At 43.4% G+C, this 18,411-nt stretch overlaps 2 protein-coding genes across 2 annotated transcripts; one reads left to right on the top strand and one right to left on the bottom strand.

Moving 5' to 3' along the window:
- The first annotated feature begins 842 nt into the window (after window positions 1–842).
- Window positions 843–9,346, top strand: l(2)k09848 (WD repeat domain 74 lethal (2) k09848). Its single transcript, XM_050180302.3, has 9 exons — window positions 843–914; window positions 1,061–1,167; window positions 1,646–1,767; window positions 1,868–1,931; window positions 4,159–4,302; window positions 4,412–4,513; window positions 5,077–5,177; window positions 6,274–6,472; window positions 9,101–9,346. The coding sequence occupies exons 1-9, from the start codon at window positions 860–862 to the stop codon at window positions 9,335–9,337; spliced, it is 1,131 nt and encodes a 376-aa protein (XP_050036259.1). The 5' UTR covers window positions 843–859; the 3' UTR covers window positions 9,338–9,346.
- Window positions 9,347–13,037: 3,691 nt separating this feature from the next.
- Window positions 13,038–18,344, bottom strand: LOC126533082 (distal membrane-arm assembly complex protein 2). Its single transcript, XM_050180303.3, has 4 exons — window positions 17,639–18,344; window positions 15,647–15,867; window positions 14,387–14,549; window positions 13,038–13,370 (listed from the first exon to the last, which is right to left on the bottom strand). The coding sequence occupies exons 1-4, from the start codon at window positions 17,962–17,964 to the stop codon at window positions 13,097–13,099; spliced, it is 984 nt and encodes a 327-aa protein (XP_050036260.1). The 5' UTR covers window positions 17,965–18,344; the 3' UTR covers window positions 13,038–13,096.
- Window positions 18,345–18,411: the final 67 nt, after the last annotated feature.

Genomic DNA, 18,411 nt, shown 5'->3' with positions numbered 1-18,411 from the left:
CGTAAACGTGTAAATTCGCTCAAAGACAAAGTGGTAGGACATGAAATCAACTGCGCATTTTCTACCGAATCCTCGTGGCGGCAGAATATTTAAATTACGATGTTACCTTTAGTTTAATCAGTCCTTCAATGCTTTAAGGACTCTGGTTTAATGTTCAGTCACTAATGTAGCGTTCTTTTCTTTTCCATTTTAGGGCCGAAAACAACTCAATGCACATGCTCAAGTTGAACATTGACTTGGGAATGCACTCTTCTTAAAAAAAAAAAAAAAGAGAGAGAAATCACACACACACCATGTCGAATATATTCTGTCAAACATTTCTTTTGAAGAACGGTGCAGTTCATTCTTGATTGTAAAAAACAATCGTTCACGAATGTGCACACCTTGAGTGAAGGGGATAATCTCTGAGCACTCGAGTGAGAAAACCACGGGGCTCCGAAAGTGCGAGGAATCTGGTTCACAGGCGAGGTAAGAAAAGAGAACAGCAATAACTTAATGCAATCGATGCTGTTGCAGTGTTCACCATTTATGTGCCCGATGAACACGAGAACAATGCCATAACAGGTACTGCGCCATAATTACACAAACCAGGCAAAGTATGCCACGTTTTTGATGCACTGCTTTGTTTTATTTTTGTCTTTCTCTCGTATGTAAAGCATCTGTAAGGGATGGATGAACTGGCTCGAAGGCAAATGCAGTAAACGAAGAAAAACCCTGTGAACGCGCAGCGTTCACTGTGCGCCTCTTTTATTCGTTGCTCAAAAAATAAACATTAATCAATTCATGCTATGTATATATATATATATATATAAAAAATCATTAGTGCCTTCTCTGCTCACCAGGCGAATCCTTTGCCAATATGGCGGCGCCCAGGTACCATGTGTTTGTTGGAGCTGAAACTGGGCTTTTAAAAGGTAAAACAAGCTCACACGATTCTCCTATGTTTCGTTTAAAGCTAGAGTACTTATCATTGCGGTTTGTTATTTGAGATGACGTGGAGAGGATGAGGGAGTGGCTCTTGATATTTGTGAAATGTCGCACATGTCATGACGATTTCCAGGCGTCAACACAGAGAAGCGCGTATTCACGAACCTGAACAGCCTACAAGAGGTCAGCAAGAACAACGAAATCACGTGTCTTCGCTGGAAAGATGCCTCCGAATGTGAGGCAAGTTCATCTTATTGCTGTCTGTCAAGCTTGTGCGTTGCCAGTCCCAAACGCAGAACTTTCTTTTTTCTACGGGTGTAGTATCGATTAGTGAAATGCCCAACACGTTTAAACGATCGCCGACCTTCAGTTGATTAACTGATTGGTTTATCAGTTGTTGTGATCGTCGTGCATAACATCTATTGCAATGCTGTAGCAGTGTACTCAGATGTGGGTATTCTAGTACGCTGTACTATCTCAAAACTATGCTGTTGTTACTGCCATAATTTAGCGGTTTTATTGCTGCATTCTTCACACACACACACACACACACACACACACACACACACACACACACACACACACACATATATATATATATATATATATATATATATATATATATATATATATATATATATATATATATATATATTCCTTTTGAGCCCACTGCCCACTGATCTACACGCACTACTCACCATCTTGTCGTTTACTTCAGATCTACGCCGGCATACGATCACAAACAGTAAAAACGTACTGCCCTAACAGCGGCATTTGCAAGGACGTGTTCGAAGTCAAAGGAGGGGAAGGCCCCATCAAAGGACTAGGGGTCGTTAACTCGTAAGTGACCGTGTCATTACTTTAAAAAATGTCTCGTTTAGTGTATCATTTGCTTCAGTGTACATTGAACTCATTTCCTTCTCACCAACCACGACTCTAGAAATCTGGTCACCTGCGTGAGTTCGGGTCTTCTGAGGGTGTGGACCCAGGATGGAAGCACTCAGGTATGCTTTAATGCCAGGCCAGGCTTGGACATTCTCTCGGTTTCGTACCGACCATAGAGTTTTATACTGAGAACACTAGGGGAAATCTGGTGCTAGTGTCTTTGTGCGATGCCACTTTAGTGCTTGAGCTGGCATGGGTAACTAAGTGATTTGTCTAATGGCACAACTGACTGGTCATTCAGAGTACTTAGCAGCACTACAAAGGTCGTGTAAAACAGCAGCCACGCAATTAATGTAAGCATAAAGAGTTTGTTTTATTGTTAGTTGTTTATCCACAGAGGGTACACAATCCTGGGCTGGATAAACACTGGAGTGCTTGAGTGCGCTCCAGTTTCACAGCAATAATGAAGACAGTTTACCGCCTACTATACCTTCTTCTCACAATATAGCCTCATAGCCATCTTTCATGACATTCATGGCATTACAAGAGTGCCCTGAAATGAGTAGTTAAGTGTAAATGTTACCCTTTTTATCTTCAAGCAACCTTCTGGTTTCTGTATAATGATGTGATGTGTAATTGTAAATTTGATCTATGAAAATGATTAGCTTAATTTATGCTCTCATTTCTGTTACAATACTGTTTTCAGAAGATTACAAATAAAGAAACTGTTTGGAACATCAAAAGTATTTACCCTTTACTGCTGAAGTGTCGTCTAGATCTAGTAAAATCATAATGAAGTGTGTCAATGTACTTATGCATTCAAAGTTACGTAACAAAATTAAGTAGTTGTCAATGTAAGACATTCCTCTGCTCTTAAAGAATGTGTGAGTAGTGCGTAACATATCTGAACTGCAGAGAACAATAAAGCTGCAGTCTGCTTTCGCATTGAAGTCGTGCCAGTCGTAGAAAAAATCCAAATCCATGATTCCCATGGTGGTTGAATGACATCAGTGCCAGATTTCTCATTAGCAATGTTGGCATGAAACTTTAGTGCCAGTAATGTGGCACCAATTTAGACCTCTAGCTAGATATATGCAAATTATTGTTGCTGTCTTACCATTAAACCATACATGTAGATTGAAACTGCAAGGCTGACAGTGACACCGTGTGGCACTACATTAAACTAAACTGCTCCAAGAACCTTTGCTGCAGTGATAGACTTTGTTCTAGTCATCGTGAAGGCATTGACAGTGACATAACCTTCATAAAGGTATTTCTAGATTTGTTTTTTCTCCACGAACAGTTGTGCAACACAAGCTTTTCTAGTTGTCATATTAAGCCAACAGATATAAAGCCCGGGAAAGCATAGGGCAAATGAACTGCGCCTATAAATTGAAATGTAGAAATATTAAGGAAAAGAGAAATGAAAAATGGGCAAAAAGATGACTTGCTGTAGGTTGGAGTCAAACCCACATCTTCCAAATTATGTGTGTGATGCTCTGCATTGAGCTACTGTGGCAGCCGTCATTTGATTTTTTACCTGGTCTTGCTGGAAACCCACCGGTTTCTTTGATGGGTAAGAGATGTCCCCTGGTTGGGTGCTTGGCCGATTGAGGGGGTTCTAATCTTTAAAGAGGTGCCATATAGAGATTCCTAGGTGTGGTCTCTTGTCCAACCATAGGTGGGCTTCTTGTAGAACAGCCACCATGACTGTGGGAGGCAGACTAAAGCTACTGTTGGGTATTCACCGTTAAAATAAGTACGTGCGTGCCCCTGGCCTGGTGCTCAGCCATCTATCAGCCGTCACAAGACTTCAAAGCTTGGAAAGGGGTGTGCCTTGTATCTTTTCAATGTGAGGGCATCCCCACTTAAGTAGTTGCTTTGAGGTGCCATGGTGCCACATGGAAAATTGCCTCCACAAATCTGGCTCAGAGCCCCCCCCCCCCCCCCCCCCCCCCATTTTCAGGGTTTTGTTCTAGCCTTGTATAACTTGCATAGCACAAGCTCCTTCCTCCGGGCAGTTCACCCCTATAGAATGTCGGGAAACACCTGTGCCTATTAGGGTAACTGGTGGCAGTGTGGTTTTGAACCACATCCTCCTGCAGTGAAGTTGGGCACTCAACCATGAGGCTGCGAGTGCGGTCATATTTTGCAATGTAAAAGTATGAGACTTAATGTTGGTTTACATGATGCATACCTATATCTTTCACATGTGACACACTACTTTTGGGATACAAATGAAAGCGGTCCTTAAGCCTTTGTAACATTGCCTGCTATATATGAAACAGCATAGAAGCTGTTCTCTTTTATGACTTTTTGAATGAGTGCTTACATCTTGACTTACAGGTGGAAACGGAGGTTGGTGCAGACGTGTATCGGATGCGACAGCACCCTCGGAAAGAGGGAATCGTGGCCACAGGAGGCAAGGAAAATGAGCTTAAGTTGTGGGACCTGGAAAACCTGGAGACACCTGTCTTCACGGCAAAAAATGTGAGTATACTTGGCTTGAGATGACTGAGTCATGATGTAAAATTTTGAATGCTGTAAGCTGTGTTGACTTTTTCTCTTGTCTCTTTCTTCTTTTTTTTTTTTCCAACAGGTCAAGAATGATTTCCTTGATCTCAGAGTACCAGTCTGGGTTACTGACATGGACTTTATGAATGATTCTGAGAAAATTATTGCCATTACAGGTCACCACCAGGTATGCCTTCTGTTGATCCTTTATATGCTTTACTGTGAGTGAAAAAAAGCACATCAGTTTAAGTTGTAGGTTGAAAGTCTTGTTGCATGTTTACATTGCTGATGCTGTTAGCGTTCAAAAAATGTCTTCTTCCATCCTTCTTGAGTGAAGTTTGACAGATTCTTTTGTGGCCATGTTCTAAATTAAATTGTGTGCGTTAACATCTCGACACTGCACAGTAGGCTATGAGGGAGGACACTGTAAGATTTTGGAATTATTTTGACCTCCTGGGCTTCCTTAATGTGCTCCTAAATTGAAGTGCACCAGCATTTTTACATTTGAACCCCATTTAAATGAGGCTTCCACAGCCATGAAACGAATCCCCCCCTCCCCCCCAACCTCAAGCTCAGTAGCAGAATGCCATAGGCATTCAGCTGTCGTAATGGGTGGCCATGTAATGTTTCGGCTGTGGACATATTGCCATATGATTTTGAGTATGCTTACGACTATTTTGCCCTCCCCTTCCGCCCCCTCCCGCTTAGACTAATTTGGTGTTCCTTTTTTTTCGTGGGCTATATCTTAAGGTTCGTGTTTATGATCCAAGCTCTCGGCAGCGGCGGCCTGTCGTGGACTTTGAGTTTGACGAGTATCCCCTGACGTGCCTCTCTCTGACACCGAGACCTGAGTAAGTCCTCTGCAAACAAGAGAACTGCTTCTATTATTCTGGCTAATGATGTGTTTCAGGTGTGCAAACAATGAGAGGGGCGTGTCCTTTTGCAAATCCTCAATGTTCAAGTGAACATGAGCACCGACGACAGACATCATTCAGCAGCGATACCACTGCTTCAGTGATATGTGGTTTCTGTTGCTCATTGATAAGAGAGTGTTTAGGACAGCCCCTCAATTTGGTTGTTTTATTGCTGAGTAAAAGTGGTGTTGAAATACATCCTCGTCTTCTAACTCGCACATCACACCTGTTGCGCATTTTGTGGAGCATACTGCATAAACTTTCAGAACCATAATGCCAGCGAATAATACATGGAAAGCCGATCCTGTTGTAAATAACACATTATTTATGACAAATGAAAAATCGCATTGAGCTGACAGTACAATTCAGCCTGTTCAGGTGGGTTACCTGAAGAGAGGCAGACATTACTTGTGTGACAGATCGCAATGTTCAGGTGGCTAATTTAAAATATTCAATGATCAACTTTTTAACTGTTCAGTTTCGGGCACCTGTCCCAGTTGTGGAATTAAACTCAAGCAGTAGTGAAGCCACGCTTGCTTAGCAGTCGGTCGCTAAAATGTTCTAAAAAATGCATTGGCATTAGTCAAGATCATTATGAACTGCTTGGTGCTTGCTTTTGGGCAGCTGTTAGCTGAAACGTCAATGTATTTCGTAGCAAATTTAAGGCCAGATATCCGAAAGTTGTGCTATACTTACAATTTCTGATATGAAAACATGATTTCAGTACTAAACTTCAGTTAACGAAAAAAAAAAAAGACATTTTTTGTGTCTGATGTGACTCGTTATGAGGTTTCAGCCTATCAGTTGTACAACTAACTTGACCATAGTATTTCAATTCTGCAACAGAAATGATTTGCATCTTGCTCTATTGCAAGATGCAGTTTTGCAGTTTCTTGTATGTAATGTGCAACAACTGTCATACATCCATTTGTATCATGCACTGACACTGTCTGACTGCACGGGGCTAGCCAAACAGTGGTTAACACTGCCTTTTTCTCTCCACCCTCGGTTTCAACTGAATTTCATGATGCAGGCAAGTAGTGGTTGGGAACAGCCATGGCCGTGTTGCTCTGCTGGACATCCGCCGCAAGGGGATGGTGCATGTCTACAAGGGAGTGGCGGGTAGCATCCGCTCCGTCTGCTGCCACCCGAGCCTGCCGCTCGTGGCGAGCTGTGGCCTCGACCGTTTTGTTCGAGTCCACGACCTCCACTCCCGCTTGCTCGTCACTAAGGTAAGCAATAGTCTCTCACTAGTCACTGCGCAGGTGCACTAGCAGTCTACCTTAGAATATGAGCAAGTCACAATGAATGAGAATGGGCCTGTGTTCACTTTTGATACCGCCCAGTGTATGTGATGTGAATGTAACTTGAGCTTTTACGCCATAACAGACATTAAAGGCTGTAGCAAGCTTAGTGATTAGCAGCTTGACATAAACGTCAGGAGTATGTAAAGAGCATTCTAGAAGCATTTAAAAGGAGTTTTGCCTTTACTTTGTCCTCGTTTTTCTTTAAAGCTTTCAAATATAATTTGATACCATCCTTGCTGCAGGCCTTCGTCCCAACTCTACCTTTTTAAAGAAGCCTAATTGAATTTGTGCAGATAGTACTGCCTTAGACATGCATGAACATGGTAACTTTATTATGTCTTTTATTATAACCATATTTTTTTCTCAAGTCTTTAAAATATGTGCACATTGATTTTACACATGCCTTTGTAACAGCCCAGACCCGCGAGCAGCCATTTCCTATTTATTTTGTGTGTTTATAAGGAAATAATGTACAGTAATAAATGGCCCACACCTGCAATGACATCATTCCATTAAGGAAGGTGTGGATGAGGAGGCAGTACTTAAGTACGTAAGCAGAGAAAGTTTGTCAGTGGGTCACAAAATCTAATGGCAACCAATATTGGAAGTATGCATACTTGTAAGAAGTGTCCAGGCAAGTTTGGCTACTCCTTTTACCAACTAAAGCCTTCAAATGAAACTTACTGGGATTGCAAATTTGGCAAGTTGGTGACAATGCATATGCAACAGCACCACTTAATATAGGGACAGGCAAAAGAACACAGGACATTTGCTTAAGAATGTGAACTTCTTGTATGTCATGAAGAAGGACAAGGACAGCACATGTTCTGTGTTCTTTAGCTTCTTCATGTCGTAAAGGGCCCCTCACCAGGTCTGGCCATTTTGAGCTCACAAGCGCAGAGCATACATTGCGTAATAACAATCGGGTCTGCAAAGTATTACATCGCTACGCGCCGCGGAAAGATCCGAAATTGAAACCGAACGCCGTTTTTCCTTCTCCTCGCGGCCGCCGCGCTCCAAGCCAGACGGTGATGTAATTGTGCCCCTGCGCCTACGTAATCGTGTCCGCAGTGTGAAATCGCTGGTGGTGACATGTGACTTCGAGAATTATTCAAGACATTTGTTATCTGTGTGATCTGTTGCTTGAATTGAAGTAATGATAATAAGTGAATAATAAAACACACAAACAGAATGTCTGCTTGTTTTTTTTTTTTTTTACTTCGCACCGAAGCAGGAGAGATGTACTTCCGCTTCATCTGCTTGTTCCCACGGTAGTGCAGTCACGTGCGCAGGTACCGAAACTATGCCATTTTCAACCATGTTCCAGCGCGTGATCATGCTCTGTGATCCGCTTGTTCTGCCTCAGTATTCGTGTAGCACTGAACTATACTGCTAGTCATGTTTCCTTGTGCACAGCGCACAAAATTGTGCGCTGCATGAACGAGACAACAGAGACAACAGCTCGCGTGCGACGCGTAGCACCGCCGTGGGGGGAAGAAGAAGAAGAAGGCGGGGCCTGTGACATATGCATCACGCGATCCTCAAAGTCCGGTATGGGAGAACGCAGGGAAGGAATTTCGCTTGCGTAGGCTAGAGGGGGCGAGTGGAGAGAGCGTCTTGCTAGGCACTGGGCCCGCCTGCTGAAATCATGGGTTCGCGGCACTGAAATGTTTCTATCTCGGCTATTAATGAGCCGATTTGAAAAATTTTTGTGGCAGAATGCCCCCTAGAGGACATGTAACAACTTCCAGCGTATAACCAAAATTTGCTATGGGGCCTGGTGACGGGCCCGTAAGAAGTGCTGTTAAAGATGGACCATCACATGAAGTACTGCTATCTGAAAAGGGGGAGCAATTGCCCCGCTAGAGCGCAACTTTTCAAATGAGTTGCACATAGTATGCTCAGAGAATATGAAAGCTAGGTGCACACGAAGTGCTTCACTACCCACACATTATAACAAGAGATTATGAGCAAGGCTGACAGAGAGGATGCGGTTGAACTCAGTGTAAGAGAACATTCTCCTCGATGGCATAAAGTAGACAGCACACAGAGATTGGGACACACACAAGGCGCTTGCATGTGTTCTGTTCTCCTTGTGCGTGTCCCATTCTCTCTGTGTTGTCTGCTTCACACCATTGAAAAATATGTACTACAGGAAACCACCAACTTGCCTAGCAACGAGGTATTTTGAGGTGCAAGAGAAGCCTGCATGCTTCTCGTTTTGCGTTTGTGCATTAGAAGTTGTATTTTCACATGGACTTTGTTTAGCAACTGTTTTGCAATGTTTATTCAGTGCCAGTGGTAACTGGTTGCTTTGTGGCATTCAGTGACGCACAAATGACAGTAGTGAAATGTGCAACAATTAGGTATACTACATGGATGATGCGCAAACAAGCATGCAACACAGAGATAAGACCAGACAAGGACAAGCTATTCTATCTGTCCTTACCTCTGAATGTGTGTGTGTGCCTACATCCAGGTAGCAGTGTTTCATCAACTAGTTCAATAAGAAGTAGCTTCTAAAACATGTACCCTCTATCTGCTTTCGTTTAGCTTTATCTGAAGTCTAGGCTCAACTGCCTACTGATGCGAACCGACTTCACGGTTGAAGATGAGGAAGAAAACAAAGACAAAGAAGAGGCCACAGCTGATGATGATCTCTGGGAAGACATGGAGGAAGTCGACGAAACAGCTGACATTTCGGTGCAAAAGGTCCCCGTGAAGAGAAACCGCGAAGTCACCATCGCCAAGAGCAAAAAAAGGAGAAAGTCCAATAAACGGGATGGCTAGTCTGGAAAACGTAGGCACTACTGTGTTGGCTACGCCTCGTAGGTTTTGAGTCTGAAGCCTGCAACATACCACTGTAGTCTTCTCATGAACCACTGAAAGGAACACTAAAGAGAAACACTAAATCATTCTAGAGTGATGTAGCATTGTTTCAATTATAATTTTTTTTTTTTTTTCGTGCCGGAACCTCACATCAGCATGTCAGTGTGACAACATGGACTTCAAAGTATGTTTTACTCTTTGGGCCTCCATGCCTCAGTAAATGTTCTCGAAATTTGCTATCTTCAGTCTTTGACCCTTCTAGAATACTGTACAATGTAGTCTGTTTTTACTGATGTCGTTCAAATCCATGACGTCACTTCGGCATGGATTTTCTATGTGGTGCTGCCACGTCTTTCTTTTTTGCTTCTCTTCTGACTTACCAAGCCTCTTCTTGCGATAAGAGTGGCTTTGTTGAAGTCATAGAAAGGCAGTTTATAAGTACAGCTCTAATTATTTTTCTCTTAGGTGTCCTTAGGTAGCAGATGTAAAGGCACCCAAATGCTCTAGCTCTACAAACTAAGGTTGTCGAGAGATTCTGCAGGCTTGTTACAAAAATTTATCTCCCTGCCCCTTCCCTGTACTCGCACTTATTTTTGAAAGAAGTGTTCAACAGGGTGTAGTCACAAGACCTTTGCTGAAGTTTTATGATTCTCTACACTTGCTGTGTCACTTGTGTGCCAAAGGTCCTTGTCGTATTGGACTAACATAGTATTGTGGGCTGTCTCTTCGCAACAGAATCACATGAAAATAACTGGGAATTGCACACAGCTGCAGTGCTGGCTACAGGTTCCATTCTCTTGTGTACTGCTTATGTGTGTGTCGTTTGTAGATTATGATTTACCAGCTTGATGAGGTCTCCACTACAAGACACTGCCATAGTAGTGCTTGAAAGTGACCAGCACACATTTATGTGAATTTAAACTGAACGTGTGGCAACTTTTATGATCAACAAAGCCAGTCGCTAGAATTGGCCACATTTGTAACTAACATAAAATATCACTCCTTGCCTCAACCTATCATATTAAGGTCATGTCACAAACAGGACTTCCCTGTTTACTTAATGGGAAACTTGCCTAATAATTGTGCTCGGAAAAGAGAGAGCATGTGTAAAGTCTGGAAGGCCATGCAAAGGAGCTCTGTGAAATGCACGTCTTGAGACAGCTCACCGAGGCATACAAGATGAGAGGAAACAATCCTTCTAAGGAAGAAAAACACACCTGGTGTGTTCCCAACACATCACATACCAAAGCTGAAATTCACTGGTCATTCTAGAGCTGGCTTCTTTTCCATGACCACAAATTTTTCCACTGGTCCTATCACAGGAGATTCACATTTTCCACTGATCATTTGAGATAACTTGCCTGTCTTGCTTGTGGTGCACTGTTTTCTCTTGTTCCACTGTTCAGGTTTGAATTCATCATTTTTTTATAACACGTAGAATAATAAAGATTTGCAACTTCGCCCAAAAAGTGAAGCATTTATAGAGATAGCAATGTATTAGATAACCACATGAAGTAAGGTTTGTAGTCTTATTGGCTGCATAAACTGCAGTAAGCAATCACTAATTAATTAAACTAACAAGCATGGTGTTACGTACATACAGGAAAGCATGGACAGATCTCACTCGATAACCACGAGCACTGGCTGTCACAACGCTTGTGTGATGAAGAATGCCGGCCTTGGGGAGTGACCGCTTCGGGCTGCCTCTCACTGTCTGACTCTTGACATTACGCAACCTCCAACACTAGCTGCACGGGAAGAGAGTAGAGCATTGCACAGACCCGGGTTGACCCGAACGCCCAGGCTTGGCCTGTGCGCCGAGCCATCCGGAGCGTTTTTCCGTTGGCCAGCCCGACTAAAGCCTGCTCAATAAAGGGCCTGTTAGTGCTTTTGCGATTGCACAATTACAACTCTTGATACTATTATGCTTAAATCTCGATTTAATGAAGTAGGTGAAATCAGCAATTTGCTGTTATATCAAAATTTCATTGTACTGAAATCTGACATTTTATGCAAATAAGCACAACCGCTGCTAGATTTTTTTTACACGGCATTGGGCTGCAGAATTTTCCGCATTAACAGGGAATCAAAAAAAGCAAATTTGAATGCGAAAACAATTCACTGCGACGCATTTGGGGGTCGGCAACAAATGATACGGCTTTATGCCACGTCGACAATATCTTCACATTGGCTGTACGAATTAAGTGAAGCCAGCCACGCTTTTGCGTGCAGTCCACCACCGTGGCTGATAGCGTCGCCTGCACTGGGACGACACTATCGTGAAAAGCGCCAGCAACGGGAAGAGAATGTTTCGTCTGCCTCTCGCTCCAACGGGTCACTGAAACTCAAGATTACGTACACAACCACCAATGCTAAGCGCACGCGAGGACAGCTTACATGATGCCATGCCGTCTCGGCATGCCCACTCTTTGCACGTGTGGCGAAATTAGGGTGCGCGGCTGCGTACGTGCTCAGCCACGCTTACAGCCATGCACAGCCGAGACGCGGGCCCATTTACCCCCCACCCCTCGTGTGCGCTTGATCGGGTTACCATGAGCTCGCTCCCCATCCCCCTCTTTTCCTTTGCTCGCACAGGAAGGCAGCACTTGTGAAGCCACCATTTTTCTTTCTCACTCTTGCACACTTCACTTGCACCTAAAGCACAAAGTGCGTGGGGCACGATAAGATCTTAGACTTTATTTGGAACATGATGTGGCTTCACTGCCACGGTCACTCTTGTCGCGCCATGTGCGCGTGGCTTGAGAGGTGCCATTTGCAAGCAGCTGCTTCTAATTCAATCATTTGACCATCTGCGTACGTGGAAATTTTCATTTACTGCCTTTGCTGCAGAAGCGAAATTTTGTTATAATAAAATTGCATACAAACACACTTCGTTATAGCGAGGCTCTAAATACATGTTCTATGGACAAGAGGTTATGAAAAGTCAAATAATTCGTTATATTGAGAATTTTATTACATTGAAGTTTGTTATATTGAGGTTTAACTACATATTTTAGCGATAACGCAAGGGGTGTCTCTTTCTACTCGTTAGTTTATATTATGCTGTATGCACGTGAATTTGCATGTTAATATATACAGGGTGACCAGCTAACTTTAGCCAGAGTTTAAAAATATGCGAATGCCACATAGCTGGACAGAACCGAGGTAATGTTCTAAGAAAATTGTAGAGCAACATGAAAAACTCTCGATACAGCTTTCTGTTGCTCAAATGTGCTATATGAAAGTGTTTTCTTGAGCGTGAAAGAAGCCCTCGTATACACGAAAAATTGCCGCGTGACTGGCCGCTCGAGGGGTGGGGCTGCACTCGGTCATGTAACCCCTGAACACGGGCTTGGTATCACAGGTCCTGGCTGGGCCCAGGCTTCATAAAGCGGGCCTGTGTAGTGTGCAGACATCTTGGCTCGTCCAGTCCTTGTACCCGCCTAGATCACCTACAATCCACTGCCATCTAATGACGGCGGAGTGAGCTGAGCTGGCTTTGAAATGCTCTCTTTAAATCCCACTTTCTGGTGGGAGGCGTTCACATCATAATTAACCCAACCAGACATGCAATTCTGTCAAAATGTTTCACTTCCGGGTGCTCCCTCGATGATTCATGTAGACACAGTCGAACGCGCAAAAAATGGACAGACAGGACAGCTTCAACAAAGAGAAATTTTAATTTAGCATTTTTTCTAATATTTACAATGCTGAAGCTTTTCATGTGCTCTGCTTAGCGGCGCTTCTTGTCTCGGATCCTTCAAAATTGCTTTCCGTTTTTTCTGCCGATGGAAATAGTTGCTCCGGTCGTTCTTGTGGCTTTTGATGGGCTTCTTTGGATGACGAATCCTTCGCCTGCTCAGATGATGCATCTGAGTCAATATAATTGATGCCAAGTACTCTGCAGCCAGGTATGGCTTCCTCCAGCATTAAGCCAACCAGCTTGAGGTGTTTAACATGAGACAAGTGGCCCAGTGTTATGGTCTTTAACTTCCTGCGAGCCATGGAAGAATGTGCCAAGAGAAACCTCAAAGTGACTCGCGAGGGTGATTAACACCAAGCCATGTGACAGGCAAATGCAAAAAGCCACTATATGTGATTGTTTTCAATTACGTGTTGTTATGCAAAGGGACAACTTTTAAACTGTAGAGAAACACACACCATACAGCACACACAGCTTCTATCAGTTTCGAAGTTGGCCCTTTGCGTAACAGCGCGTAATAAAAAACAATGTACTATAACAATTGGCCCCAATTGCAACCCTGCTTACGAAATGCGAAGCTCTGACTATATTAACATGTTATCTAGGTATTACTTCATTGAATCAATAACACTAAGCAAGCATCTAAATGAGTTTTCTGTACTACTGCCATAAACAACAGAATTTGTTTTCTTTTCGGAACCTGTTCTTCTAAAACATCCAATTATTCGGACATGTTTTCACAATCCTCTCCATGTCTGAAAAATCGGTAAGCAACTCGGCACAATTTTTCTGTATCGAAGAAAGTTACCGACACGTGTAAAACAGAACATCTTGAAGGAGAACTGATAAATATTTTCGGAGTTTAAGAAACTCTACCACAAGCTTCTAGCACGTAAAAAGAAAAAAAAAAAAAACAGAAAGAAAAAAAAAGAGCACATAGCTCGCATTGTAACAAAGTGTAGCATGCATTTCTTCTGGCTATGCTAGCTTGTGGCAGCTGCAGTGATTGTAGAATGGTGATATGTGTAAGTGCGTCGTGCGGTTTAAAATGGTCTCATGACACACCCACCTACAGGTTACTGAAACTGGTTCACAAAGAAAAGCATTACAACAAGTCACTTAGGCTGCTCCGGTACTTTGCCTATACTTTAAGATTTTAGAGGGTTTGGACCTTCAAAAAGAATGACGAGTCAAAAATATCACATTGGTCGCAGTTCAACAATGTGACGAATCTGCAGCTCAGCTTCCTTCACACAATTTTAACGAAGCCAGCATCTACGAAAAGTTACCAGGATGTGGTGCCTCACCTCAGCCTGTATAAAACAGCCAAGCCGTGCTCTGTGATCTGGGGGCACCCAGATATGTCCAGATGTTCTAAGGTCTCCTTGAACTGGCTCAGTCTGTCCAGAAACCAGTCATCAACGTTCGGATTGCCAGCCAGCCGTAGAGTCTTCAAACCTTCGAGACACGCTGAAGACAAGGAAAAAAAAGAAAATGAACACAATAGTTTTGAAACAAGTAGGAAGTATACAATGCATTTAATTCTAATTGCAGGCTATGATTCTTTGTTTTAGATGGGAATGAAAAACGAGTGGTGATCTATTTTTTTTTTTTCAGTAACATGCACATTTTTCAATGCTTACTAATATTTGTGGCAATTGTACAATTCCTCTTCCGATGCTGAACGTTGGGGGATACAAAATGCTTAATGATGACCAACATAGTGAATGCAGGTAGAAGGGAAAACTGTCACCACCCGACAGTGGCAGGCAGCTGCAAAGGAAACCCATGCAACCCATACATACACATGCCCTCGTGGACATACCCATATACAAACAGAAAGGCACTGGTACTGAGTTCAATTCCCAGAAAGCTGAATTTTTTTCAAACTTTCTAGGAAACCTATCTGGGCTTCCTCTGTAGCTTCATGCTAGAGTTGAGTGGATGACAATTTTCTCTTGAAGAAATTTCTTTTACCTTGCAGCAGGCCTCTGCAGAACCGATTTGCGGTGAAAACACATTGCACATTCAAGTAACTACATATTCCTACTGAAACGTTCCGTATGCACTCCAATAGTTACATAAGCTTTTCATACGATTGTTATAAAAATTGCACTGAATGTATGTGGAACGCATATAGATTCCGTAAGAATATATGAATAGCATACGAAATGTTTCAGTAGAGATTTTAAAGGGTTGTCATTAATTTCTTATTAGCTGTCCCACCAAGTGGCTGATAATGGTGATAGCGGGGTGCAGCTTTGTGGGCAGAAAGAATAAAAAATAGAATGGTTACAAAATAGGGCTCCTGATTAGCTACATGCATGCTTTGTTCCAACATGATGGCATCTGAGCCTGATAACAGTTGTTACAGCAAGCATCACTTAAAACGCGTGCATAGACAGAGGGATTGAAAGAACAACGAAGACAAGCTTGTCTTCATTCTTTCGGTCCCTCGTACACCCCCACTACAAACACACAGTGGCAAACTATTCTGGTTTAATGTCAGCGAGTACAATGGGGTGAAACGTGCCATGCCCTTTATGCAATGACATCTTGACACTCACTGAGATTGTCCAAGCCCTCGTAATAGAGCTCAGCATTTGCAGCATCAATGGCTTCGATGACCCAGCCTGGCTCGTACTTTATAGGAAGGCCCATTTCGTCATCCTTTTTCTTCATGAACCACTCGTCCTTGCCATGGAACTTGACAAGTGCTCCTCGGAACACAAGGAAGGATGCGGCTGCTAGATCAGCGCCCAGGATACCGTGGCGCTCTGCAAAGAATCTGAATGGGCATGAAAATAATGTGTCAGGGACCCACAGGTTCCATTACATGAGGGGCAGTGGTTGTCCCATGCACTTAACCTCACTGCTTCCCAAGGCACATGTAGCATACACAGAGAACTACACTGTACAAGTGCTTTCTTCTTATTTAACTGCAGCAACTTAGCTTTGTCCAGTTTGCGGTTTGGAAGACAAGTTACAGCCATATCAGGGGCTTCAAGTGTTCCATTTCATTTTCCATTAATTTTGTCGTTGGCTTGTACACAAGCGAGCGCTGTTACCACTTGGTGTGACGGATGGTAAGGAAACACTAGAAAAAAAAAAAAATATACTGAGCAAGTGTGTATGTACTAGCCATCTTGCGATTTCTGCACCATTTACAAAAATAAATTGGGACAACAGAAAAGGAAGTGCAGAGGATGTAGTTGCAACTCGGCGCTTGTCCTGTGTACTTTCATTTCCATTATCCCTGTTTTTTCTTGCGAGCACTGCAGAAATCACGAGATGGATACAGAAATAAGAATGGAAAATGAAATAAACATTGTAAATAATGGGCCAACGTGCTCATTTCAGTTAGTGCAGCAGAGGTGCAGAAGAATTCTTTCATGTTAGTTGGCACATGGTTCTTGAGTGCAAGAATTACAGCGCAAATCGACGGGACAAGAAAAAAACTGTGTCTATAATAATAATAGTGGTGGCTTCGAGTTAAGGAACTACGTCTGCATCGCTTTCGTGTTCCTTGCTTGTCCCATCCACTTGCGTTGCAATTCTCATACTCAAGAACAGCAAAGATAGGCAACCTAGCAATGTTCAGACCTCAACCTAACAGAGAGAGACAAGGCTGGCAAATGCTAGAAATCCCGAGAATGAGGCCAACAATGTTTATCTTAGCCTACATGTGAATTTGTGGTTCAGTGAAGCCAAATGCTTGCTAGGTTTAGTTTTGAGGCCAACTTGTTCCATAGCTGCTTAGGTGCATATCTGCTCCTCCTAAACAATTTAGTTGGCGGTATCTCGCTAGTTGACTTTGTTGATGCACATTTTTACATTTTTGTACAGTTATTCACTATTCGGCATAGTTACCTGAGCCATAAGATGACGACATGGCACATTTCTTATGGCACATAAGAAAAAAATTCACAAAGCATCACACGTAATGCAGTTTCATGGCTTTGAGACTCCTGTGTCAGAGGCATAGGAATATGTTTGCATAGGTACACAGCATATGTTTGCATAGGTACACAGCACCCAACTTCAGACTCGCAAAATGAGATTGTGCTAGGAGAGTCGACCTTATGTTAAAGAATGAGGTCGAGAGAGAATGAAGTCATCAAAACTCACTTGAAGTTGAGGCGAGGTTGAGCTTTGTAAGGTTATTTGCCCACTTTTGTAGCGTGACTCCATTTGAAGCCACGTTTAGCTTGCCCACTAAAACAGTAATGTATATATCGGGACCACTTACACTAGAATCTATACGCAAGTAATAGCCCAATAGCAGTAAACTGTGAGAGTGTAACAGCATTTCTGGCCTTCCCCTGTCATTACAGATGATATGTGCTTCAGCAGAGGCCGTTTTGGCCGTATTGGTTAAACATAGCAGTCAGACGAAAGGGCGCGCGCGCGCACATACACATACACACGCGCGAGCGCCTGTAGTCGACTTTTTCTTGCGCGTGTAGAACAGTGACCTTCAGAACTTCTCAGTATGGGAGAAAAAAGCAACAACAAAAACACTGTCCACAACACCTCGACGAGAAGTTCAGCGTACGCACTTTTGGCTAGACAGACGCTGCATCTTTTGGCGATACAGCTCGCGCTCGAAGGCAGCTTCCCGCGTGAAGAAGGCCGGCATCTTTTGCAAGGAGGACGCAAAATCGACGCTCAATCCCTTGAAAAACGAGCCCGCCCTTTCGAGCATGTTGGGCGCCGAGTCAGTGGCCACGTAGTCATCGCTTATGTTGATGGGCCTCTGTTTCTTCTTACGCTCCCACTCAATGTTTCCACGGCTGCTGAGGCAGCGAGTGCTTCGTAGCGACATGCTCCCGCGGTTCGCCACAACAGCGGAGGTCGCCAGCATGCTGGGAAGACGTCGCAGCATTGTCGGAAACGAGCGTGTCGACGAGGAAATGAGCTCTACCAAAATCTACATAGCTTCCCACCGTAACGCAGCCGTAACGCGGCGATCCAGTTTCTCGAAATAAACCGGTCGAATGGTGTCGACGACGCCAAACGACTGGCCGCGGGGCTGACGCTTAGACCAGAGTTTACTCGTAACAACGGCCAGCACCAGCGTGTACCAAAGAGGGGCACTTTTCTGCGAGGGAGCGCGGCTAGAAGGGAATTCACCGGCAAAAATATCAGCAGTAAATTAACCGTAGGAATAGTTCCATGTCACAACACATGGCTCATATCGTTTCGTGGTTTACACATGGGTTATAGCAAAATTTACACGCCAAGGACGGACGTCGAAATAGCGATGCATGCTGGCGTAGCCGACCCTGGCTGGCTGTCAAGCCGTTTTTTGACTTCACCTTAAGAATAAAAA

This window comes from Dermacentor andersoni, chromosome 7, assembly GCF_023375885.2.
Source record: "Dermacentor andersoni chromosome 7, qqDerAnde1_hic_scaffold, whole genome shotgun sequence".
Taxonomy (NCBI): Eukaryota; Metazoa; Arthropoda; class Arachnida; order Ixodida; family Ixodidae; genus Dermacentor; species Dermacentor andersoni.
This window is presented reverse-complemented; position numbering and strand designations above follow the sequence as displayed.